The 25,374-nt window shown below is 41.2% G+C and overlaps 2 protein-coding genes across 8 annotated transcripts in view; both read left to right on the top strand.

The window, feature by feature from the left end:
• The first annotated feature begins 5,525 nt into the window (after nucleotides 1–5,525).
• CEP57L1 (centrosomal protein 57 like 1) lies at nucleotides 5,526–19,304 on the top strand. Its single transcript, XM_082216856.1, has 11 exons — nucleotides 5,526–5,644; nucleotides 6,237–6,375; nucleotides 9,073–9,252; nucleotides 10,427–10,548; nucleotides 12,073–12,189; nucleotides 12,699–12,776; nucleotides 14,794–14,889; nucleotides 15,754–15,831; nucleotides 15,925–16,139; nucleotides 17,616–17,760; nucleotides 18,949–19,304. The coding sequence occupies exons 1-11, from the start codon at nucleotides 5,591–5,593 to the stop codon at nucleotides 19,171–19,173; spliced, it is 1,449 nt and encodes a 482-aa protein (XP_082072982.1). The 5' UTR covers nucleotides 5,526–5,590; the 3' UTR covers nucleotides 19,174–19,304.
• A 2,024-nt stretch (nucleotides 19,305–21,328) lies between these two features.
• Nucleotides 21,329–25,374, top strand: part of LOC309528948 (uncharacterized protein) — a 56,337-nt gene continuing 52,291 nt past the window's right edge. For 3 of the 7 annotated variants that reach the window (XM_082216601.1, XM_082216602.1, XM_082216597.1), the window contains exons 1-2: nucleotides 23,835–24,313; nucleotides 24,921–25,025. The gene's annotated coding sequence lies outside the window, so the exon portion shown is untranslated. Of the gene's footprint in view, nucleotides 21,382–23,834; nucleotides 24,314–24,903; nucleotides 25,026–25,374 lie in introns of those variants that run through there. The other 4 variants (XM_082216598.1, XM_082216599.1, XM_082216600.1 and 1 more) reach the window with 4 other exon arrangements.

Raw genomic sequence — 25,374 nt, 5'->3', positions numbered from 1 at the left:
TTAATGACATTTATGACTTGCTTTTCTTATATTCCTTGTGAACTAATGCTAAGAGGAAAAACATGCTATATTATTACAGTGGTACCTTGGGTTAAGAACTTAATTCGTTCTGGAGGTCCGTTCTTAACCTGAAACTGTTCTTAACCCGAGGTACCACTTTAGCTAATGGGGCTTCCCACTGCCGCTGCGTGATTTCTGTTCTCATCCTGAAGCAAAGTTCTGAACCCAAGGTACTGTTTCTGGGTTAGTGGAGTCTGTAACCTGAAGTGTCTGTAACCCAAGGTATACATCTATATGCAGGATTCACCTACCCAGTCACATCAATGGAAGTCCTACACAAGGACTTCATCTTGCGCAATGGACCCCCCCCTTCCCCAGTGCCGTCTGCGATGGGCCTTGGGGGCATGGGCGTAGCCAAGAGAGGGCAGCTGCCCCCCATCAAGTAAAACAAAAGAAATACTTAACTAACTGACCAATCACATTGGTTCTGTCCCCTTAACACGCCATGCTTTTGGGGGGTGTCAGGAGAACCCCTAGAACAGTTTATGGGGGGAGGATAAGGGGGTCATTCAGGCAAGCTGGAATGCTTGTGCTGACAGAACAATCAGAAGAGTACAATGTTGAATTCCTCCCAATATGAACAACAGTAATTAAATGTATGCTGTTTGATCTTACGCAGTGTTAGGCATACATAAACCCATTAGGTTTTCAGTGACATCTCAAAAGTGAACAACCCTGGGTTTAAGATGGTCACTTTTGAAAACTTAATATATGCAAAGGGCAAAAAAAAATTACTTCATTTCTGTTTCCTCATATGGATGTTCTAAATCAATTGCTACTCTAAACGAGCTCTCAACAGGATTATTGTGGTTAATATAAAGTTATGTTAAAATGATTTAGATGGCTGTTTTGTGCTTGTGCGAACAGTCAGTTATTGGAGTTGGGATTTAATGTGACACATTGGAGGCTTTTTGTATGTCCCCCCTTATGTCAAGCTGGGGGCTGGGAGAGTGGAGAATAGCACCAAAATACATTATTTTTCCCAGCCTAATCATCATAGCAGGAGGAATTTTCAAAGAAACCATCAAAATAGTATGTGCAGATGTTCAGCCAACTGTTTTCTCAGTTCTGGATGGAAAACAAGGGGGGTTGGGAAGTAGGTTCATGTTCCAAACTGGCCTTTTTAAACAGTCTCTTGCCAGTCATATTGGCTTCAGGACAACAGTTAGAAGAGCAGAGAGTTTCCCAATATTGGTGCCCATATTGTAGCTATTAGCATGAATTTATTTTGGAAAGCGGTCAGAAACTGAATGATTCATAACACTGAAGGCTGAAATGTGGACAAACATATGTGGATAAATGTGCACATTCCAGTAAACCACCTTGGAGGATTTATAACTGTTTGCCTGAATGCAGGGCACAGTAGCAGTTCTCAAACCATTTAAAAAGTAAGTAATCCTATTAAACATGGGTGGCGCTGTGGTCTAAATCATAGAGCCTAGGGCTTGCTGATCAGAACATTGGCGGTTCAAATCCCCATGAGGGGGGTGAGCTCCCGTTGCTCAGTCCCAGCTCCTGCCAACCTAGCAGTTCGAAAGCACGTCAAAGTGCAAGTACAGTGGTACCTCGGGTCAAGTACTTACTTAATTCATGGCCTCCTGCTGCCGCTGGGCCGCCGGAGCATGATTTCTGTTCTCATCCTGAAGCAAAGTTCTTAACCCGAGGTACTATTTCTGGGTTAGTGGAGTCTGTAACCTGAAGTGTATGTAACCCAAGGTACCACTGTAGATAAATAGGTACCGCTCTGGCGGGAAGTTAAATGGCATTTCCGTGCACTGCTTTGTTTCGCCAAAAGCGGCTTTGTCATGCTGGTCACATGACCCGGAAGCTGTACGCCGGCTCCCTCGGTCAGTAAAGCGAGATGAGCGCCACAACCCCTGAGTCATCCGCAACTGGACCTAACGGTCAGGGGTCCCTTTACCTTTACCTTAATCCTATTAAAAGTTAACTTCTCTGAAGCAAGAGTGTTGACTACTCTGAACAACATTTTTAATTCTAGAACTCAGTTCTTTCTGGCAAACTGTGAGCCATAGTTGTTCAGCAACTTTCCCAACTAGACAATGAATCATAACTCTTTTGAGAAAGATTTCAATTTTGCATTTTTAAAATCTGCTGCCCATAAGAAAAAAGAATGTGAACCTTAAAAAAAAATAATAATTTGAGGCATTAATGTAAGTGGATAACACTATGTCATATCAACTTTCTGTATGCTATACTTGCAGAAATATACATATCTATATGTATCAAAATACTATGTATAATGCAAATGTGCTTTTAGCTCTAAAATAATATGTATATACATATACTTTCCAATACTTCTGCTTTGTATTATGCAGGACTGTTACTGATTTGGTGTTTGAAGTTGGTATGCAGTTATCATGAGCTAAGCATCTGACTGCTATAAATGGGAGGTCTCGCTCATTAAAACATCTTCGTGTTTCCTGCACTAACACTACAGCAATAATATCAACTGCTGAAAATCAATTACTGTATCCTTGACAAAAATAGAGACTAAGGCCATAGACCTATGTTGACTTACTTGGGAGTAAGTCTTGTTGGACAGGTGTTTGAGCAAACATGCAGTCTTAAGCTGCAAACCATGAACACCAAACTCAGACTAGTTATTACTTCACAGCATCTTTTTATAACTACTCTACAGGCGAGGGCTTAGATACCATCTTATCAGTTGATCCATTCTGCCACAATGTAGGAAATGGAATTTCCTCCCTTTTAGTATTAAACAGTATTATCTTTCGGGTGCCTACTGAAGACCTTCCTCTTCCAACAAGCCTTTTGAGACCTTTCCCAGTCTGCATCTGCATTGGAGTTGTTTTTAAGGTGTTTTGCCACTTGTTTGCCACCCTGGGCTTTTTTCGGGAGAGTGGAATGCAAAATAAATATTATAAATCGGGCAGTAATAAACAGTCACTTTGTGTATGTGGTCAGTGTTGTGAAAAGCTGCATCTGTGGCTGGTGGAGGGCTAGCCACTCCCCCCCCCAGGGCAGTTGCGCCTTTAATAAGTAAAAATTCCAAAAGTATTGCTAAAACCCGCCATATACCACGGCGGACCATCGGTCTATCTAGATCAGTATTGCGGCGCTTCAGGGTCTCAGCGTGGGGCTGAGCCCTACCTGGAAATGCTGTGGACCCCCTTCCCGCACAGGAAAAAGCGCGGCAAAGGCAAAGGACAGAATGTGCATGTCCATTGTCTATCTATCCATCTCTCACGGAGCCTATCAAACCAGTAATTCAGCTAATCCATCCCATCGCGAGACGAACGCACTCTCCCCTGCATGCAATGCAAGGGAAATGCTGGCGTGCCAGCCCAAGAGCAGCACAAACAACCTCCTCCTCCCGCCCTGAGCCAAGGAAAGCACTTCTGCGGGCGAGGCAGGAGGGCGGGCAGTTTCCCTAACCCAGGGGGAGCCGCTAAGCGACCTGGGAGGAGGCGGGGCCAATAATCCGGGTCACGGGGCGAGGGCGTGGAATCCCCGAGAGCGGGAGGGGAAGCGGGCGGCTTGAAAAACGGCCCCGGCGAAGAAGGGCGATCTAGGAAGTGAGCCGCCCTTTTATGGTTAGCTGTGGTCTGCCCGAAGCCGGGAAGCAGAAGGCGAGCGCCATAACTGGGGCTGGGTCTTGGCGCGTGCTCCTCTGGTCTTTGCAGCTGGGGTGAATCCCGGTAAGGTGTGTACGCGGGGAGGGAGGGGGCCGTCGTCTCTTCACCTGTTGAGTTTCTGCTGGTTGCTTCCTCCTCCCCCCCCCCGCCCGTTTTCACCTGGCTCGGGTTCCTCGTTCCGCCCGCGTCCTCTTTGTGACCGTGGCCCAAAGGGGAGACCCACAGATCCCTTCCTTTACCACCCAGCCCTCGCCTCGCCCAAGGGCCCCACCCTGCAGTAACTTCCAGCGCCTCGGCAGAGTCCGTAAAGAGTGTCGTGCCTGGGTTTTCCCAGCCCACCCTCCCCCAGGAGAGGCGAGAGCAATTTTGGCCACAGACCCCCAACAGTTCGCTTCCAAGCCCACCCTGGCCAGCCAGGAAGAAGATGCAGGCAAGCGAAGAACACTAAACCTACAGCTGTTTTTATGGGAGGGGAAGGAGGAGGGAGCCGAGATGATGATGATTATCATTATTATTATTATTACCACCACCACCGGGCGGACACAAAAGAGGTGTTTGGTGGCGGTGAAGGGGGCATCCCTGAGATACTCGCTGTATTTGGCTGCAATCTTGCACCCACACATGCCTCGTTCAGTTCAAGGCGGCTTGCTTCTGAGAAAACACGTGTAGGCTTGCTTTTTAAGGCCTTTTAAACACACGCCTCCAGGGCTTAATCGTTTCACTTTAAAATGAGGGAGAGGTGCTAGAGCGCTCCAGCCATGGCTCAAATTCAGCTCAGGTGTGGATGCAGGGATAGGTGACAAAGTACAAGATATAAGAGTATTCCTTAAGTAGCTTGCAAACTTGTCTGTCCAATAAAAGGGTGTTGTTTTTCCTTTCAAAAACATGTTTAAAGATCTCTCTGACTTAAGTGTCTCCGTCCAAATATAAAAATTATTTCACACCCATTTGTCAGCCTAAAACAGAAGCATTTATTACAGCTACTAGCTGAAATTCTTTCCACCTGCCCCTTGCATAGTTACTGGGATTACAAGGCCTATTTAATATTTGTACCAGGGTAAAACAGTTTAGGCTTGTTTGCAACACTGCTGCACCCAGTGAAAGCATTCGGACAGAACCTGTCCAAATGAGCATTGTTTTTGTGTGTAATATTGTGTCCACGTTTGTACTTTGATTACATACATGCTGCTTCTAGCTGAAATTGGGTTTTAATGGTTTTCCTAATAAATGATTACTGGTACTTTGTGCAAATAAAGCTGTGTGCTCCTACACTCTTGGTAATATACTTACTACTTTGTTGAACACCTAAACATTGGTCATTTTACATAATATGTAGGAAGATGGGCCCTGCTGATGGTGAGGATACTATGAACCAGTTTAGCTTCCACAAGAATGAACAAGATTGGGGTGGGAGACTTTGGTTAGCTATGGTGAACAATTATGTAAGTATTGTACAAAGGCTAATTTCATTTGAACAAAAAGTCCTTTGGAAGAAAAAAAGTTGCCAGTAACAATGGATGAAGGGACAATGCTGGAAAGAGCAAAAGTATGAATGATTTTTCCAGACCAATTGTTTGAGAGATTATTGTATAGAATCATAGAATTTTAGATTTGGATGGGACCCCAAGAGTCATCTAATCCAATCCCCTGCTATGCATTGAAAATCTGCAGCTAAGTGGAATGCAGACAGTGCAATCACATCACGAAGTGTAGAGCAGGCTAATATATTTTGCGCCATTTTACTGTTGCAAGCTTGTGGGAAAATCATCCCGACTTGATGTAGCCTCAGTCTTGCTCATAAAAAAATTAATCTGTCTTCTCTTCCTTTCTTTGTAAATGTCTTAAATCAATACAAATAGCTGAGGAAAAAATGTCATTCTGCTTATACTTCAAAATAAGAATCACACAACATAATGACTTTTCTGTCTCGGCAGGTGAGTCTAGAGTCTAGACCCCCTATAATGGAGGTAAGTACTGTAATGTGATGTTAGCAGCCAAAGAAACTAGCCCATTCTAAAGCAGTCCCTAAAGAGGCAAAGATGTTTGAGCAGGTTTTTTTAAGTTAGGGAAAATAGCTTTCAGTGTAGCATTACTGCAGATTCTTCTCTTTTTTATGAATCTGTCAGCTACATTAATCTTTCTATTTAATTTCCAAATAATCACTGGGAAACTTAATGCTTCTTAGCATTAGGGGTCTGAGGGAACCCTCTCTCAAGCAACATGAGAGAAAGAACATAGAACTACAAAGGAATCTAACCTAAATTTACATCATTCCACAGAATTAGGCAAAATAGCTATGTGGGTTTATTTTTAATGGTTCTGACTTTATATTTTAACCTGCTATGGGAGCATGGAAACAAACACCTGTGAAGGAAAGTTTTGCCACAGTGAACTAGTAAATCTCAAAGTCATTGCCCTCAGTCTTATTCCCATCAATAGATGTTAGAGTCAAATTCATGCATGAAAAGGAAAGTAGCTTACTGAACAAAGATAAAATGTACATTCCTTGCTCTTATAGTTTAAGATAACTATAAATGACACTGTATATCTTTTCTGCAGTCTCTAGATTCTGAGTCGAAGAACAGCTACATAGGAAGTTTTCTTCAGCCTCCAGGTAACATATACTCTGCATTTGCAAACGTCAGATCAAAGGAGGCAACAGCTATGGCAAAAGACACTCCTGCACCAAACAACCAAGGTAAAACACAAAGTATTGTAGTATGACACATGAGTAATGTGACATTTAGTCAGCAAATATTCTTGGCCTTTGCTGAATGCGTTTTGGAATGTGCTACTGGTTTAGAACTTATATGATATTTGAGATCCAAGAAAAATAGCTAGAAAGACAATGTTGGCTTGAGTAACATATCTTCTAGTGAACAGGCTCTCTCTGGTATTTGTTCGAGGTGACACTTCTCCCAGGTGCAGCTAGGCAGTGTGGGGGGCTACTCAGATTTCAGCTACAGAGTAAAGGGAAGCTGCCTGGGGGAAAATATGTGCACTTCTTTTTCAATTTGCTGAGGCTTCGTAGGTGGCCTTGTCTGGCAAGCTACATAGCTCAATTCAGACCTCAAACCTCTAAGTAATAGTTTAGAACTTCAACCGTAGTTTAATCCTCAAAATGTGAAGGCAAACCATGGTTTTGAGCTGCTTCTGTGCTTCTATTTGATGTCTGTTCAATGGCATTCTAGTTTCTTAAGTGCAGTGGCCTCAAGAGGACAAATGATTTGTCAATTTTTTCATCACACCAAACGATGATTTTGCCAGCTAATCACAAACTAGTTTGTTGATCCATATATATCTATATATATATCTATATCTATCTATATCATCCATATATCTATCTATCTATCTATCTATCTATATCTGTATCTGTATCTGTATCTATCTATCTGAAAGTTTTGAGATTAGCTTTGCTTACAAAGGTAAATTTGGGCCATGTTCCTGGCCTTTTATTTTTAGCTTTTTTACTAGTCAAAACAAAAAAAGAATCAAGGCTTCTGAAACATAACAAAAGAAACACAACCAGTAAACATCATTGGAATTTTTTTTGTCACAAATGAATATAATGCCAAAGAAATATATTATACTACAGTATTATGCTGCAATAGCTGCACGCACATGTGGAGACTTGATAAGTACTGCATGTGCTTGTGTTTGGTTTCATGTTTTCTACAAGAGTGAGAGTTTAATTTGGCCTAACCTGAAGTGCATTCAAAATGACTTCTCTATTTGCCATAGTCTGTTTCCTGTCTGTTTTTGGCATGGAACCATTTATTTCATGCCCAAGTATTTATTCACACAGCGCATAGTTAAACTATGGCACTCACTCCCACAGGGGGCAGCGATGGCCACCAACGCAGATGTCTTGAAAAGAGGATTGGACAAATTGATGCAGGAGAGGCTTGTCAGTGGCCACTATGCATGATGGCTGTGCTCTGCCTCCACAGTCGGAAGCAGCAATGCTTCTGAAGACCAGTTGCTAGAAACCAGAGGAGGGGAGAGTGATCATTAGCATCTCATTAGCATCTCATTAGCATCTCATTAGCCACCAAGAATAGGATGCCTTTGGCCAGATCCACCAGCCTCTTCTTATGTCCTTACATTCTTATTTATTTTGTTAAAGAGAAATGTAACTTTTGGTGTTGGACTATGCAGCACGTACCTATTTAATGTTTTACTTACTTGTCCTTGGAATATTTCATTATCTTAAACTTGGTTGGTTTTTTTGAGTAAAGCAAACATGAGTGGGGGCAGGGAGACAAAAAGAATAGCAAATATCTTTGTTCTGCCTTGGAAATGCAAATCTTCAATAGAAGTCTGAAATTCAAGAGTGAGGGTGCCTGCCAGCTCTGCTGGAAGAGAGTTGCACAGCATGGGACCAGCAACACTCAATGCCAGGTGTCTAGTCGAGATGAGTCAGGCCTCAGTAACTAACAGCTCTCCTCCTGATGGCCTCCGTGATTGGTCTGGTAGTCGTGGGACTACCAGAACACATTGCAGTTGTGGGACTACCAGAACACATTGCAGTTGTGGGACTACCAGAACACATTGCAGCAATCCATTCCCAAGGTTACCAGTGAACGGGCAGCAGCTGTAGAGTTCTCCAACACCTCTTTTGACAGTTCAGTGAGGAATCTGTCTCTTTGGCCCTGTAGCAGATGCAGACCCTCGTAGCATGTTCCAGAGCAGAGAGGTATCCTGGCAAATGGATTGCAAATGTTACGGGCCATAGCAAACCCCCTTGCCAGCCCATTAAACCCATGCTGGTGCTGCACCAAGTTCCCAGATGGGAACAGCTGAGTCAGATCAACTCCACTTAGCTTGCCCACCTAGGTCTTGGTAACGTTCCAGTCCCTGACTAGGAGCAGGAAATTACTGCTAGGTAGCTGTAGTGAACCTCTTTATTCTGTCATTCTTAGTATATGGTCTTGTTCATCTGAGTAGAAGAACAGCTTTCTTCTAGTGGAGCAGGATACACAACTTTATACCAAGAAAAATAAGGATGTGTGATTAGGGCATTTTGCAGCTATCAGCAGAGAATGGGCAGTAATATTTTGTAGGTTTGTGTATGCATGTGTGTCAAATTATGCCTTCTATGATCCACCTGCTCCAATCTGAGTGGTGGTTACATTGAACCAGAAGCAGTAAGAGAAGATGAGAGAAACCTTCATATTTTTGGTGCCTTACTGGCTTTCTAACCATAGCACAAATGACAGAAAGTGGATCTTTAAACAAGTCTAAGTTTCTATCATCTAAGCAAAATATATAGCAATGTAATATCACTGATGTTGCAGGTTGATGCATAACTGATGTTCACATTAAAGTAGCTTCTTTGCTTTACTGTTATTAAAGCAGAGATGTGTCATTAACAATTAAGTTACCTTTTCACCAGCTCTAGTGGCAGCCCTTAAAACTCTTCAGGAAAAGATCCGCCGTCTTGAATTAGAGAGGTCACAGGCTGAAGAGAACCTGAATTGCTTGTCCAGAGAAGCTGCCCAGTATAAAAAGGCCTTTCAGCATGACTCCAATGAGAAGGATATAACTCACCAGGGAATGATGCAAGAAAAGAAAGGTACCTCCTATTACCACTGATGACAGCCTTACCATTCACATCTATTATATCTTAATCTCAAATGAGCACTCATGTTGTTGTTTGATTGTTCAATTAATGTTTAATCAGGATATGTAGTAAATAGGTCTATCACATTATTTAAATATTTAAATATTTTGTTCTAGCAGATCTGCCTTTTAACTGCTTTACTAATTGTTTAAATAAAAATGCATATTGCAGTTTGGCGATATTGTAGAAGTGTGTGATCATTTGCAATTTTTAAAAAGCAGAAACTGCTGCTTATTAAACTATTTTCATTTAAATTCCCTTATGCATGGGTGGAGAACTTGTGACCTCCAGATGTTGCTGGACTTCAATTCCTGTGATCCCTTGGCTGGGATTGATGTTTCTATTTCTGATGCTTTAATCTTCTTTTTTTAAAATTGTAGATTGTTTGCTTCTTTCTTTAAGTTATTTTGAGACATATAGTGAGAGGCAGGGTAAAGGTAAAGGTAAAGGTACCCCTGCCCGAACGGGCCAGTCTTGACAGACTCTGGGGTTTGTGCGCCCATCTCACATCTATTGGCCGGGGGCCAGCGCTGTCCGGAGACACTTCCGGGTCACGTGGCCAGCGTGACAACGCTGCTCTGGCGAGCCAGAGCCGCACACGGAACGCCGTTTACCTTCCCGCTGGTAAGCGGTACCTATTTATCTACTTGCCCCCGGGGGTGCTTTCGAACTGCTAGGTGGGCAGGCGCTGGGACCGAGCAGCGGGAGCGCACCCCGCCGCGGGGATTCGAACCGCCGACCTTTCGATCGGCAAGCCCTAGGCGTTGAGGCTTTAGCCCACAGCGCCACCCGCGTCCCTGAGAGGCAGGGTACAAAGTCCTTAAATATACAAACATAATTTCTTTTAAGAATTGTGCAGGCTTTAGGCAAGCCATAAGAATACTTATCAGTTTTCTTGCAGGAATACTTTCATGAGACTCTCTGAAAATAACCAGAGCGCTTCATGTATCTCTACTGTTGATAACCTAATAAAATGAGAGGACAGTAATGGGATTGGGTCATTAGTGAAAGCAAGCAAGTTCATTTCAACAGCAACATTATATTGCAAATTAGAGCATAAATCTGTAAAATCAAATAAGACATTATTATTACTCTCTTTCCCTCCCCCTGCATTCCTCCCCTTCAGATGTGAGCATGCAGTTAAGGGCAGCACAGTCTCGCTGCTCTTTGCTGGAGAAACAACTAGATTACATGAGAAAAATGATGGTCAATGCAGAGTTGGAGAAGAAACTGGTTCTAGAACAGCAGGTGCACATGTTTAATATATCATACTCTTGCCCTTTGTTTCTCCTTCCTTTGTATCTGAGAGGCTTTGCTCAAACCTTGTTGGTGTGGTCTCTTGTTAGATCTTGCTTATCTGTCACCTTCATAGACAGTCTTGGAAAACACTGAGAAATTTGTGGTTGTGAAAAATTGGTTGACCAAGCATAAGGTGCACATATATCAGTTTACATGCATTTTTTGTCTGAAGTAATTTTAAGATGTATTTTAATTAATGTCTGTTTTTATGCTTATTGTGTTATTTTTATGATGTTAGCTGCTCTGAGCCTGGCCTCGGCTAGGGAGGGCGGGATGCAAATAAAAATTTATTACTGTTATTACTATTATTATATGCTTTGTTTATCAGAAGAATAGAATAGAAATCACACAACTACAATGTATGGTGGCTTCCATAGATTCCTGTGTTTTTAGCAATAAGTCACCTTTGGCTAAATTTAACAACAACAACATTATTTATATGCATCTGACTGGGTTGCCGCAGCCAACCTGGTTGAAGCTGTTTTCACCAACACTTTGAATTGTGCTCAGAAATGTATTGGGAGCCAGTGTAGGTCCTTTAGAACCAGTGTTATATGGTCCCTGCGGCTGCTCCCAGTCACCATTCTAGTTACCGCATTCTAGACTGTAATTTCTGAGTCATCTTCAAATGTAGCTCCATGTAGAGTGCATTGCAATAGTCTGCAGATGACAAATATTACCCCTCACCTCCCTGAAAGCTGCCGAATAGTGTGGAAATAAAAATGAAAATAGCCATCTAACTATTCTTATCTGGATTTTTTAATACTAGGGTTTCTTTTAAAAATAAACTGAGATTTCACGAACCTTTTTCTAGGAGATCTGTTGCCTATAAATGGGAAATGTCTCATAATTGTTTCCCATTTACTGAGGCCAAAAAATGCCTCAGTACAATCCCTGTTGAAGCTGTGTGTGTGTGTGTTTCACTGAAAGACATCAGTAAACCCAAGATTTCCCCCCTGCTATATTCTTTCCCTAGATGCAAACTTGCAATATTGAAAGTTGGCGTTTCTGTTCCTTAGCTAGATTTAATGCACCTTGGTGTTACATGCAACTAGTAAATGTGCAGTGAACTATGGATAGCAGATAAGGATACACATTTCCATCCATGTTCCAAGGTGTATTCCCTTTTTGTGCTATGCACTTGGATACCTGCAACCTAATGCATGCATGTTTACAAACTTTGTCCACCTCCACCTCAATCCATATGCACCATAGTGATATCCAGTGTCAGCTGTCATATACAGAAAGCAGATGCCTGGATCTTCCCTTTGTTTCCATGTGCAGCAAGATCCTGTGCAAATCTGTATGCATTTGCAGTTCTTGTCTGTAGGCCTCCTAAACCCATGCCTGTAGCACTTGCTGCATCATAATTCCATCTTCTGTGGCATTGAATTTGATAATCTGAAAGCTGTAAACCATTTGAGCAAAGCTTGCTATCAGTTGCCAAACCACTATCTTGTGCATATTTTTCAGATGCAGCTTCAGAAGGAAAAAGACCAGAATCAGCTGGAGCTATGTGCAAAACTTGACAAGCTTGAAATTCTAGAAAAAGAATGCTGGAGACTTACTAGCACTCAGAAGACTGCAGAAGTAAGTAAATACAATAACATCATTAAATGGCTAACCTAATAACATTTAACATTTGTGAGACTAGCAGCAAAACTGCAGTTCTGGATCTGGGCATTCCTGTGGCAAAGGGAGATAGTGGCAGAAGTGGGAGGGCTGCTGTTACCTATTAATGCCACGCTTCTACATTTGGTGGGCAGAGCTGTTTGTTTTTGTCGTATTTTTGTATTTTGGACCTACTAGTGGTTAATATATGTTTTGTGCCGCTTTAAAATGTGGATTTTTATTGTGATTTCTGTCTTTTTTTCAGATGTTTTTATTGTGATGTAAACCATTCACATATTTCTTTGAAATATGGAGTGGTATACAAATTACCCAAACAAATAAATATTTTGCGTTTGCTTTTCTTTCCTCAGCCTTGTTTCCTTTAATGGAAAGCTTTGGCTCACTTTCAGTGTTCTCGCCCTTAAAATGATAACTGTTGAGTTCATTTATTGTATGTGGTCCCTTCCCTGCCTCCCTCTCTCCCAAAGGACAAGATCAGACACCTGGAACAGAAGCTTCTGGAAGAGCAACACCAGCGCAAACTAATTCAAGATAAAGCTGCGCAGGTAGGAAGATGAGTATTTTTACAGTGATAAAACAGGAGGTTCGGCAGGCAGCCTTATGCTGCAGTTCTGCTTTAACCAGCAGTGATCCTGAATACAAACCGTGACACACAAGTGTGTTTTGCTATCTATATCTGCATTAGTTTGGATCTAGTGACTTTATCCTAAATGTGATTGCAGGAAATGCCATTTCCTTACCCCTGCCCCCTTTTGCTTTTGAAGTAGGACAATACCGTGAGAATAGAAAGCTACCAGAAATACATTGTTCCTTTTAGTTGGGCTAATAGCCTGACCCATCAAGGGAAATTCAGCCCATCAACAAAGTATCATTTCTGAACTTGCTATTCTTGTTGCCTATCTGTGACTACAAAAAAGGTCTCATGTTAACCAGTTGGAGAGCACACCATAAATCTGTAATTCACATGGTCTTGGTAAGTTGTGCAGGCTTGGTCTAATAAAAATAATAGTTCTAACATATTAGCAAAGATAGATTAATGTGTTTTAGAGAAAGGTGGTCCTGTTCCTTGCTAAGCAAGAAGTTTGTGCTTAATAAGTAGCTTTACCTGAGAGACTTGTTAGCCCCAAATCCTGATGTATAAGATGACCTCTAACTGGTTGAATATAGAACTAAATAAAAACATATATAATACACTTGGCAGATAGACAGAATTGCATTCCCTCCAATGGTGGGCAGAGCCAGAACTGACGATGGGCAGAGGCAATAGTGTTCTGAATAAACTGATCCAGACTTGACTGTCTAGATTCAGTTTCTGCCATACCTGTTTCAGATTATAGATGCATAGAATGGTTTCAAATTCTGTTCAGATCTACTCTGAAGTAAGCTCCGCTGTGTTTGATGGTGCTGCAGGCATACATACTGTATATAGTTTTGTGTGTGTGTTGCCTTTCCATAGTTCAAACTATACTCAAGGCAGCTTACAGCATGAAAACAATACATAAGTACAACATAACAAAAGTAGTCATACACAATCAGACATCAAAAAATAGACAACCAAAATGAACAATTTCTGCATAAGATCTAAAATATTCAAAAAATATTATCAATAACAACAACAACAACTTTTCCCGCCCCAACAAAAAACCCAAAACAATACCTCAGTCCAAAAGTTTGTACCTGGAATCAGTCAGGGCTCTACCATCCCAGGCCAAATGGAAAACAGACCTGCAAGCCAGGGAGCAGATCTTACAGCACTCACAACCAAGATGGTAACACTCAAATTAGTATATAGATGAATTTCTTTAGTACAACAGACCAATACAACTACTATTCTGAAATTAAGTAATTATTCCCTGGCTTTAGTGTGCTGCACAGCCACTTATATAGCAGGATCCTACTAATTTGTTATTTGATAGCTGGATGGGGAAACTAGTTCTTCTTAGGTTTCACAATTAGGAGAAAACCTTAGAACAACAATTTACTATCATCAAATAAAATTCTGTCCCTTCCAATTGTTCTGAAATTAAGTGGATCTGGAGTAAAGTATTTTTTAAAAACAAGTAGGAAAGAAAATGGAAAAGAAGAGACTCTGATGTTATGGAAGAATGGGGCAACTTCAGGGGACACCAGGGGCTACATAAAATGAGGCTGGAAGTTATTTATGATATAAAGGAATAGTTTTACTATTTTACTAGTACAACCTGATAGAAGTAAGCTCTATGTTCTGACCAAATGCTGCTAATAAGTTTAGGCAAGAGTTTTGTTCCATGCCAACATAGGGTATAGTTTTTAACCCATTAAGCAGATGGCCTTTTTGAGAGCAATCATTATTCACTGTAGTGGTGTTAAACTGCTCAGATGGGTCTTACAAACTGTTAAAGCTACTTATCCATTGGCCACTTATGTCACACTGAAGAGAGGGATCACTATCTCAGTGAACATCATTGGCATCTGTTGAGAGAGATTTGTTATCTTTGGACCCAGCTGTTTTTTCTCTCTAGCTTTGGGCTGAGATACCATTCTGTCCATTTAACAAGACATGGTTGTATTTTTTTACTGCAGCTCCAAACGGGACTTGAGATGAATAGAATTCTTATGCGTTCGCTTTCACCTCAGAAAGAAGCAAATAAAAAAAGCATGAAAAAGAAAGCCGTAAAGGTAATAAAATAAAAGGAAAAAAGTTAGATCTCTCAGCTATGTCTTGAATACCAAGAAGAAACTAGTCAAGTGGTGTATTTCTGTTATGTTCTTTGTTGTGTCTTGTAAGCCCTTGAACTAGATAGAACCAGTGGGGCTTCTAAACTCAACTTACAGCTTCTCCTCCTTGCCCTGTCACCTGTATAATTAGGTTTTGGGGGGGGGGGAATCTATTGACACCAATAGGTATTTTCCAAGTCTAAAAGCAGCATGAAGCAATAACAAAAAAATGTGCTCACATAAAAACTGCAATTAGGTTTGGAAGAAGCCTTCTGTTGTCTTCAATGGCTTTTTTTGAAGCTTAATGGTGAGATTGACATTAAAAGGGTGCACAGGGGGGTGAATGGTGTGTGTGTGTGTGTGTGTGTGTGTGTGTGTGTGTGGCATCCTCAGAAAAGACTTCAGGTGTGACATGGTGCTATAGAGGGAGGAAGAACTGACAAGAGGCAGCTTGCACAAGTGGATTTAAGACCTTCTCAACTATTACTTTGTTAACTGTACAGCAAGTTTGTCTTCTGAGCATTTTTCGTATTTTGCCAAGTCTCAAGACAGCTTAACATCCTGTTGATTATTCTGAACATTGGAGGTGCTGATAACGTTGGAAGTCTTGTCTTGGTAACAATGCAACTTCAGCAAACTATAATAATACTTCTTAAAATTGCATATAGCAGCATGCTCCTACACGGTGTTCTAGCCATTTAAAAGGTTGCTTGGGACACTATAGAGAAGCAATCCGATGTCAAAATCGACACATGATACAGTTGCAAGTTTAGGACACTACTTCTGCTTCTTGAATAGAATAATTCTAGTTTTTATACTTCTCAGAAACTTTCTGGTTTGAGGAAAGCATGCGGCTCACAGCCATACCTACCAGCTGGGACACTACCTTTTGTTGCTGGGAAGGTAAGCGATGTATCATCATCATCACCATTGAGAACTTGTTTTAAATTACCGTTTGTTTAATGAGGCTTTCTTATGTGCTGCTTTCCCCACAAGTCTGCTAGCTCAAGTCACTCAGTTGTTGCAAATGTTCAAAGCGTCTTGCATATGATGAAATATCGTAGTCAGAGCGCAGCTTCACAACGCCCAGAAGGAGGTGAAAAGAGGACTGGCACGAGCAGACCTTCATCTTGCTCCACATCTTCCTCGGCTACTGAGCATCTTTCAGATCTTCTCTTGATTATGCAAGATGAACTGGGACAAATGAACTTGTGAGTACTCATTTTCATTTATCCATTTGAATACCAAAAAAAACCTGTAGGCTTGGGGCAAATTGTTTTGTAAGTTGAGAAGAAACTATTTGGGCACTTTTGCAAGTGGTGCTAGGAATAATTTTAAACCCCCGTTTTCCATGCGGATATTGTTGATGGCATCCGTCTGTCTCAAGAGACAATGGAGTGCACCTCTGGCGGTGAAATCTAACTGCTGTGCTAGCAGCACCAAAGTGACCTTCCTGGCGTACAAGCCTGGGCTGTGTGTATGGAGGTCCTGGACTGCCCAGATGACAAGACCTCCCTCTTGGCCTTGCTGATGTGGTCCAAAGGAAAGCAGAGAAAAATTGTTTGACATCAGCTTGGCCACAGGAGTTTCTGAAAGGAGGTATGCAGGGCACTATCAAACCATCTTAGGGACTCCACTCCAGATTTGTGTAGGGTTTACTCCTTAGCCCTTTCTTCTCCTGAAGATATCCCGCAAGGCAGCAGAGGTTTAGGACCAGAGTTTTCCTTTTCCTAATGGGCTACCTTCCCAAGTCGACAAGCCTCATGTTAGTATAGTAGAATAAGTTACTGAAACAGCAGTGCAGCATGACAAAGTGCTATTCAAAAGTAATATATGATAGGGCAGGTGCGATGGTGCTGTTAAAAGAAAAAAAGAGGCGTGCCTAACACAGCTCTTTAGATTCTAGTCCTCCTTTTTTTAGTATCATTTGTGAAAACACCCTAAGACTTTAGTGGCAAGTCACAGAAAGCAATGAAGCATTTAAAAGGTAAAAAAATGTATCCTGCAGTGCAAACCCCTTGTGGGCTTAAGCCTTCTATTTTGCAACTTGCCATTTATGGTAATTTACCCATCTTCTACAAGCAGCTGAGTACTTACTTTAGGCAAGAATTTATGTCTGTAGAAGCCTTTGAGCCACAAGACTCTTGATTACTAATGTGGTGTTTTGTTAACTGCCAGCCTCTTATTGTGACAGAAGTCAAAACACATTTAGTCCTAGTAAGGGTGCACAATAACATATCCCGTTAATGCAGCTCTAGTCTAAACAGCATATCTTCTGGTCTTTAAATAATACATTTGCTTCTCATTGTGGCATTTGGAGCTCCAGTAACTTCAAAATATTACTTTTTCACTCTGTTTATCCATCCAAGCCCTAGATAGTCTATTTAGAACTTGTTTGTAACTCTGATGCTAAAGCAACATCTGCGTAGAAAGCAGGACTATAGCAATATGAAATTTTTACGCTACACAGAGAAGTAGCTTATTTTCTGATGATAATGTGTTAAGGACAGTGTGACACTGCTTCAAACATAGATACTGTACTTTCTGGAATGAGAAGTATTCCCTAATAGTACTTATGTTGTCACTGTGCATAGTCATCGTACATTGGATGACATGCTGAAATACAGTAATCAAGTGGTGGATTGGATTGTGCCAAAAATGACTACTGAGAGTTTCTCTTCCAATAGTGAACATCAAGAACTCCTAAAGCAGATACAAGAAACACAAAACCAGGAGGTTCGGGAAGACCTAGAACGTGAACTAGATTGTCTTGTGAAACAGATGGAATCTAAAGGAGAGCAGATATCGAAACTGAGAAAGCACCAAGAAAATGTAAGCAAACCGCCCTGAAGTCAGGAAAAGGGATTGACAGTGTAGGCAGTGCAAAAAATAACTAGTATTTTCAGAAAGACAGTGCCTAGATTCTATGAGTCTTGCAGAAACAATGCGTAATAGGTGGTGAGGTTATATAAATAACTTTGCTAAGACTTATATGGGTGTATTAGATTTTGAATGGGACAAGCAAACTAGATGTTGTGTAGGAGACATATGAACTGTCTCCTAAAAGGCTTTGAAAGAGTGGGTGGATATATTCTTGATTTTTACTGTTTTATCTTTTAAAAACCACTTTGAGGATTTTATTTTATTTTTTACAATCAAGAGGGGGTATAAATTTTATGAAATAAAATTTATGAATAAATCAATTTCTGTGTGAGAGGATGGGTCTTTCTTTCTGAAAAATCAGTCTGTAAGCCTGCAATCAGGATTTGCCATTTGTCTGCTCAGAATCACAACACATACCCAGATGTTTTCTCACCGGTAGGCAAGGGAGGTCCTCATATCTTATTTCATTCTCCGTGTCCAAATTCATTGGATGAGAAAGAAATAAGCAGCTCTGCTTTTTATCCCCATCCTTCACCATTCCTCTTCTCCATGGGGGCCTCCCATGATTGCTTTTCATTAAAAAGAGCTAACCATTAAAAAACTGTTTACACATCTCCTGTGCAGCATCTGGTTTTGTGTGTGTTAAATTGAGGAATGTTTTTTAAAAAAACTAGATGCTAATACATGAATATGTTGTCCCTTCTAGACTATAACTGGTCTTAGGGATTAAATAGACGTCTTCACCTTCTCTGTTACTGGGTTGTAACATGACTCATTGATAACTGTATTTACATTATGAGTTGAAAATTATGCCACCACCATGATGTAATACATTTGTGTATTGCATATTACCATATGCTTGCAAGGAAGTGTGAGGTATATCTATGCTTTCTAGTATTTTCATTCTTCCCTTTGTTCTAACCAGCCACTGCAAGCAAATTCCACAATTGCAGAAAAACAACTGACAATGTCCTTGCTTGGCCTTCCTGTATCATAAAAAAATATATCTGGAAAAGTACTCAATGTCTTGGTGGGGAAAGCTGTGTGGTATAGGCACCGACTTTACAGGGTCCTTTGTGCCAAAAAGTGCATGTTTCTTTGTACATTAGATGTATTATAGAATTGTTCTCTTCTTAGGTTTACAGACTGAGGCAAAAGGCTAGAAAACTGAAACAAAAAGCAGCCAATTCAGCATCAAGACCTAATCGATTAAAAGGAGCAAAAGAGACTGCAGCCTCTTCAAGAGCCAGTGTGAATAGTGCCTGTCCTATGAATAAAAGCACAAGTTCTCTCCAGCTATTAAAAAGTGCTCAGAAGCTTCAGTCAGTATTGAAGAAAGATGATATTGTGTGGGAACCTTAGTTCTCAAAATTGGCTTATAGATAAATGCCCATTGGGAGCTGATTTTATTATCTTGGCTTGAGCAAATCTGTTCATTAATGTGCCCTTAAATTCTGCAGCTTAGTTTTGGAATAAATATTTTTTCTTGTTTCTATCTTGACTTTTAATTTTACCTTTAAAAATATAATTGTAATTGTTCTAATGAAGTGTTCTTTTTTATTAAAAATAATAATAACAACCTACCAGCCTATATAGAATAAATACCACTGGTTTTTGTACAGTATTGAGGGGAGAAAGATCTGAATCATCTATGAGCAAAAATTAGCATTTGGCTTCTAAATGACTATCTATGCTTGCTTGCTTGCTTATTTATTTATTTAAAACGTTTACAGCCTGCCTTTCAATATTTCCCCCTGAGATTTAATCTGTCGTTTTAAGCCACATCACTGTTTATCTGACCATTATTCTTAGAATCCATATGACTGAGGCCTCTTTAACAGCAATCTAAAGGGACGCGGGTGGCACTGTGGGTAAAACCTCAGCGCCTAGGACTTGCCGATTGCATGGTCAGCTGTTCGAATCCCCGCGGCGGGGTGTGCTCCCGTCGTTCGGTCCCAGCGCCTGCCAACCTAGCAGTTCGAAAGCACCCCCGGGTGCAAGTAGATAAATAGGGACCGCTTACCAGCGGGAAGGTAAATGGCGTTCCGTGTGCTGCGCTGGCTCGCCAGATGCAGCTTGTCACGCTGGCCACGTGACCTGGAAGTGTCTGCGGACAGCGCTGGCTCCCGGCCTCTAGAGTGAGGTGAGCGCACAACCCTAGAGTCTGCCAAGACTGGCCCGTTCGGGCAGGGGTACCTTTACCTTAAAGAGCTTTCAGTCATTTACTTTTCTGTTTTGAGAAAAAGGATAATTAATGTATAGCAAGAAAAAATGAAATTCAACAGAAATAGTTAGGTGTCAGCCCTGCATGACTTGAGAACTCAATGAGGTGCCCGGGATTTGTCCAGGGGTTGGTTCTTGTGAAAGGGGGGGAGGGGGTAATGAACTTAACCAGTTGGTGTTGGGCTTGTAATACTCTTTATTTGCCTGTGAGAGGTTTCATGTTCAAACTCAGTAGGTAATTGACTGGTGCAGCAAATGCTGTACATGCAGATGTCCAGTCCTCAATCCATTGGGCTACATCCAGCACAAGTGGACTTTGGGGCATGTAGCATGATTTATTCTCTTCCCTGCACACACCCCAAATATGTTTCAGAGGCTCCCCCAACAATTAGGAATACATCTTGGTTGAGTGCAGGGGGTAGAGCAATCTGTTCCACTAATGGTGTCTGTTCCAGTGGCAGATAGATTCTGGATTTCACCCGAAGAATCTCTGAGTTGCTTTTTAAAATTAAAGTCCCAAACCAAGTAATAGAGCGGTGGTCAACTGATAGATGTGTGGTATTCTAAACTTTTTACTGGGGTTTTTCCACCTACTTCTACGAATTCATGAATATGGATATTTTATTTGAAGTTATCATTGTATACCCTGAGATCTTTAGCATATGGGTAAGATATGAATAGTCTAAAATAAATAAATAAGGGACAGAGATATGAGGAATATCCACATTTCAGCCCTCTTCATTCCCCCTCCAAAAAGCCTCTCTTGAAAGTTGGTGCACCTTCTGATTTCGTATGTAGGGCAGGAGACTGTAGCAGAAAGAAGTATTGGGGGAAATCGGGTGAAGTCGGGTCATGTAAGGGAAATGTGATTATTGAATATAATTATTAATGTTTGATAGCAAAATGCTTTTTAACAGATATATATATATATATAAAATGTGGCTTCACCATCATTGCAGTCAATATTCTAATAGGTTTTGCACTCCTCTTATTTAGCTTCGTAGCAGAACTGTCTGCATGCCTACTTTGTCTTTTGCCCTCCAGGGCTGAAAGAAGTATTTGTTCCTCTCCTTCTGTGGAAAGCTCCTGTATTCTGCATTGCAATGGAGCAGTGCACCACCCATTAGTTTTAGAAGCATGGTCAATTCTTTTTCAGTGGATTGTGTGTATGCATGCTGAGGTTGCTATGGTTACAGTTCGGCCTGCACAAGCACAGTGACGAATGCCTCTGTTGCTACTTCGGTGTTCGGTTTCACTAGCTATAGAAACCTGTGGGAGACGTGGTTTGCTGCTGGAAGCTGTTTACCTTCTGCACTTGGGAGGCTGCGACCTTGCTTTTCCTACCAGGTATCATATTGCTCTCAAGCTGTGAGATCTAAGATAAGGCAAAGCATTTTAAATAATTCCAAATAAATCAGTTTATCGTTTATCACATATACTGCGCTAAGTGCAGCCTGTTAAACTTTTCCTTGCTTATTAATTCATGCTGTAATTGCTGCATATAAAATTTTCAAAGAAAAGTTAGCATTCTGTTAGCTGACACAGAAGCCAATATGTAGCTCTTCCCTTGGCAAACTAAATCAAAACTAAACTGAAATAAGTTTTTTTAAAAAATAATCATGGAGCTAAGGGGAGAATAATGATTTCTTCAATCTAATTAAAAGCTTTAAAACTGTATTTTTAGTTTCTGTGCAGGTGTGTTGGCTGATAGACTGAATAAGGACTTCCCAAATCAAAACAACCTTTTTTTGTCTATTACCCCACTTTCTCTTCCTTAATCTTTCTGCTGATCGCCCCCCAGCCATAACAACAGGCATTTCACTAGCTGTGTTTTTAAGCTGATAGACAAATTTGATGTCATTAATCATGTTTCCTTTGAAATTTTATACAGTTATTTCACAGTGCTGATCTTAATCTGATTAATAATTCAACTTGTTCAATCATGTCTTTGGCCTTTAAAGGAGGGCGTAAAACTGATCAGCTATAATTTCAGAAAATAATTGAGGTCCAGACCTTGGAGACAATGTACCATGGAATAGATACGGTGCTTCGAGTAAGAGCTTGCATGTTTAGTTTTTTAGAAAAGAAAACGGGTGGAAAATTGCTTTTTAAAAAAGCAGTAGCAGCTGCTCATTGTCTTTTGCTGCGTCCATAAGAAAATTACTTTGGTTTAACAAATGCACACACACACACACACACACAAAAAAAAAAAACCACGTCTCTCAGTCTTGTGTGTTACCTTGGACAGTGTCTTTATTATTATTAAAGATTTTCTTGGTTTACAAAGGTACATACCTTTTCTTTTTTCCCCCAAGTTGCAGACTTTTCTACAGATCAGTTACATTTGTTATGAGACATTAGTGTTGAATACAGCTTAAGGTCAGGAAGACTGTGGGGGGAGAGGAGAGGTGGTGGTGAAATTTATATTTTTTGCAATGTACGTGTGTGGTCTCGTATCAGCGTCAACTAGATAGGTTCTTTTTCTATTCGCTTGTTACGTTTCCAGGGTATGGTTGGTTGTCTGAGGCTGGCTGCAATGTGGTTTGTTTGCCTTTGTCAGGGGAGGAGGGCTTGTTGGGTCAAGTAAGCCAGATTGATTCGTATGCTGTTGGTGGGTAGCGTCATTCTTTTTGATATATCACATTATGTTTTCAATTTGTGTGGTAAACAGCCTCCGGGTGGTTTGGGCAATTTTCTACCTTCCTATGAAAATGCTTCACATTGCAATGTATTCCAGGGCATGTTAACTATCTCATAGATGAAAAGTGCCTGTACTATGTGGCTGCAGGTTCACACAAGTTACTTACCATGAGACAGAGATTTATGTGGCATGACTTCTTGGCAGCAACTAATGCAATCCAAGCAACTCAAAAATTGAGCCTTCGTATGAGCACTGCAGGAGTTAATGTGAAACTGGACTATGGAGTCATACACTTAAGAGAATAAGAGAAGTCTTAAAACATTTTGGATTATTAGCCTTATAACATTTTGGATTATTTAATCATGTTTTCCCATGCTACTAGGGCTAGCCACTGCTGTGAAGAAGTGGCAGGGTGGGGGGGACCTGTTCTTGTGCAGGGTTGGGCGAGATCAGCTTTTCAACATTGCGGTAGATCACCAGCCAAACATCATGATCTGGCGATATACTGCAACGTTGAAAAAACAAGCTGCATTGGCCTCAGCCTGCGAGGCGCCGGGGGAAATTGCTGCAGCTCTCAATGCGGTTTCTACAGCTTAGCGGGGGCACGGAAGGGCTCTTGATCCCCACCTGAACCATCCCTGGTGCTCCCCCTGCTTGTGCAGGGCTGGGGGATCCTTTTTTTTAATAAAGTTTTTTAATGATGCAACAAGAAAAAAAAAACACAAATACCAAATTACACACAAGGATAACCATAGACACATAATTTTCTTAGCAAACAGAAAATTTGGGGAAATTGGGGGATCCTTTAACTGATTGGAGGGGAGCGGCAACTGCACACTCCTCAGCTGAGCAGTTAAAAAATATGCAGAGGGAGGAACAAGCTGTAGCGATACCTTGCTGATGCAGCTTTTTCCCTCTGCGCAGTATGAGGGCAGAGAGGGATGGCGGTTTCACTCAGCGATATATCACCGGTGAAACCGCCGCCACTCCCAAGTCCCTCTGCCAGCAATGCTCGCTGAAGGAAGTCACTAGCAGAGGGACTCAGTGTTGATATACCGCTGAGTGAAGCTGACATCACAGTCTGCTCCTCATACCGGTCCTGGGCGATAAATTGATATATCACCCAGGCCTATTCTGGTGGTGTAGTAGTTAAGAGTATTAGACAAGGATTAAGGAGACCTGAGTTCAAATATCCACTCGGTTCACTTTACTGGGTGGTTCTACAAATAAATTGCACGAGGAGCGGGGAGAACCATGTACACTACCTTGAGCTCCTTGAGGAAAATGTTATGTAGATATAAATAGTGTCATTTCACTAAGCCGAAACAGAGTGAAGGACTTTGACTTGCACTTGTCATTATTGGCAACAGATGTAGGCAGAGTATTGGGCCTACTTTAGTATTTCATGAAATCTGTACATTTTGACACACTAAACCAAATGCAGCTCACCAGCCATGTAATGTGACCTGATGACACACGACCCCACCCAATACAGGAAACATAAAGCAAGAGAGTTCATGACTCCCACTCCCCACCCCCTGACATGGGCTACTGTATATGACTGCAAAGCTTTGTAGGCCTGAGTTTGCATTTCTGTGACCGTTACAGGAATAGGAACCCATTCCTTTTCTTCCTGAGGTAACTTGGTTCACCATAAGGTCTGGATGCTGGTGCCATAGAAAAATAGTATCCAATTATTAGTGTGTAAAACAGCCTCTGGTTGTTATCAGGCAGCTGGAAGCAGATTTTAGAAGTATAATAATAATAATAATAATAATAATAATAATAATACATCATCCTACCTTGGTTGAAATAAACCACCATGCCTGACTGTTTGTGTCAACTGAATAACCATTTTGTTTTAGTTTGCTTGCCTCTGCAATGTATGTTTGTTCAGATTAGCATAAGAGCCTGTTGGAGAAGGCAAATGGCCCATCTAGTCCAGCCTCCTGTTCTCACAGTGGCCAACCAGAGAGAGAGAGACTTTACGTATGTACTTTCTCCATGCTATGCATAATTTTATAAATTTCTATCGTTCCACATATTACTCAACTTTTCTGTAAACTAAAAGGTCCCAAATACTGCAACCTTTTACAACTCTGCAATATCTTTTTTGAGGTGAGGGGACCAGAACTATACACAGTATTCCAAATGTGGTTCCACCATATATTTGCCACAATGGCATTGTGATATCAGCAGCTTTTATTTTCTAATGATTCCTAGCATAGAATTTGCCTTTTTACAGCTGCCACACACTGGGTTGACATCTTTATTGAGTTATTTACTACAAGCCCAAGGTCTTGTTCCTGGTCAGTCACTACACATGGGTGGAATCTGAAGAGGCACATAGGTGAGAGCTGAACTTTTTCTACTTTACTTTCATTTCATTCACATTTTACCCAACCATGTGCGGTCACTTCCAGTACCTTCCAGGTTGAGGGGAAAGTGTCTGTAGCAATGAAGTGTGCACACACATATGGGAAAGTCTAAAAAAGAGATACTTGGTTTTTTAAATCAGTTTTTAAAGTTCTCCTGTCAAAGGGTGTGTGTGTATTTGTCCTATACAGTGGTGCCTCGCAAGACGAAAAGAATCCGTTCTGTGATTCTCTTCGTCTAGCGGTTTTTTCGTCTTGCGAAGCAAGCCCATTGACGGATTAGCGGATTAGCGCTATTAGCGGCTTTTAGCGGCTTATCGGATC

Source organism: Podarcis vaucheri, assembly GCF_965113315.1.
Source record: "Podarcis vaucheri genome assembly, chromosome: 3".
Taxonomy (NCBI): Eukaryota; Metazoa; Chordata; class Lepidosauria; order Squamata; family Lacertidae; genus Podarcis; species Podarcis vaucheri.
This window is presented reverse-complemented; position numbering and strand designations above follow the sequence as displayed.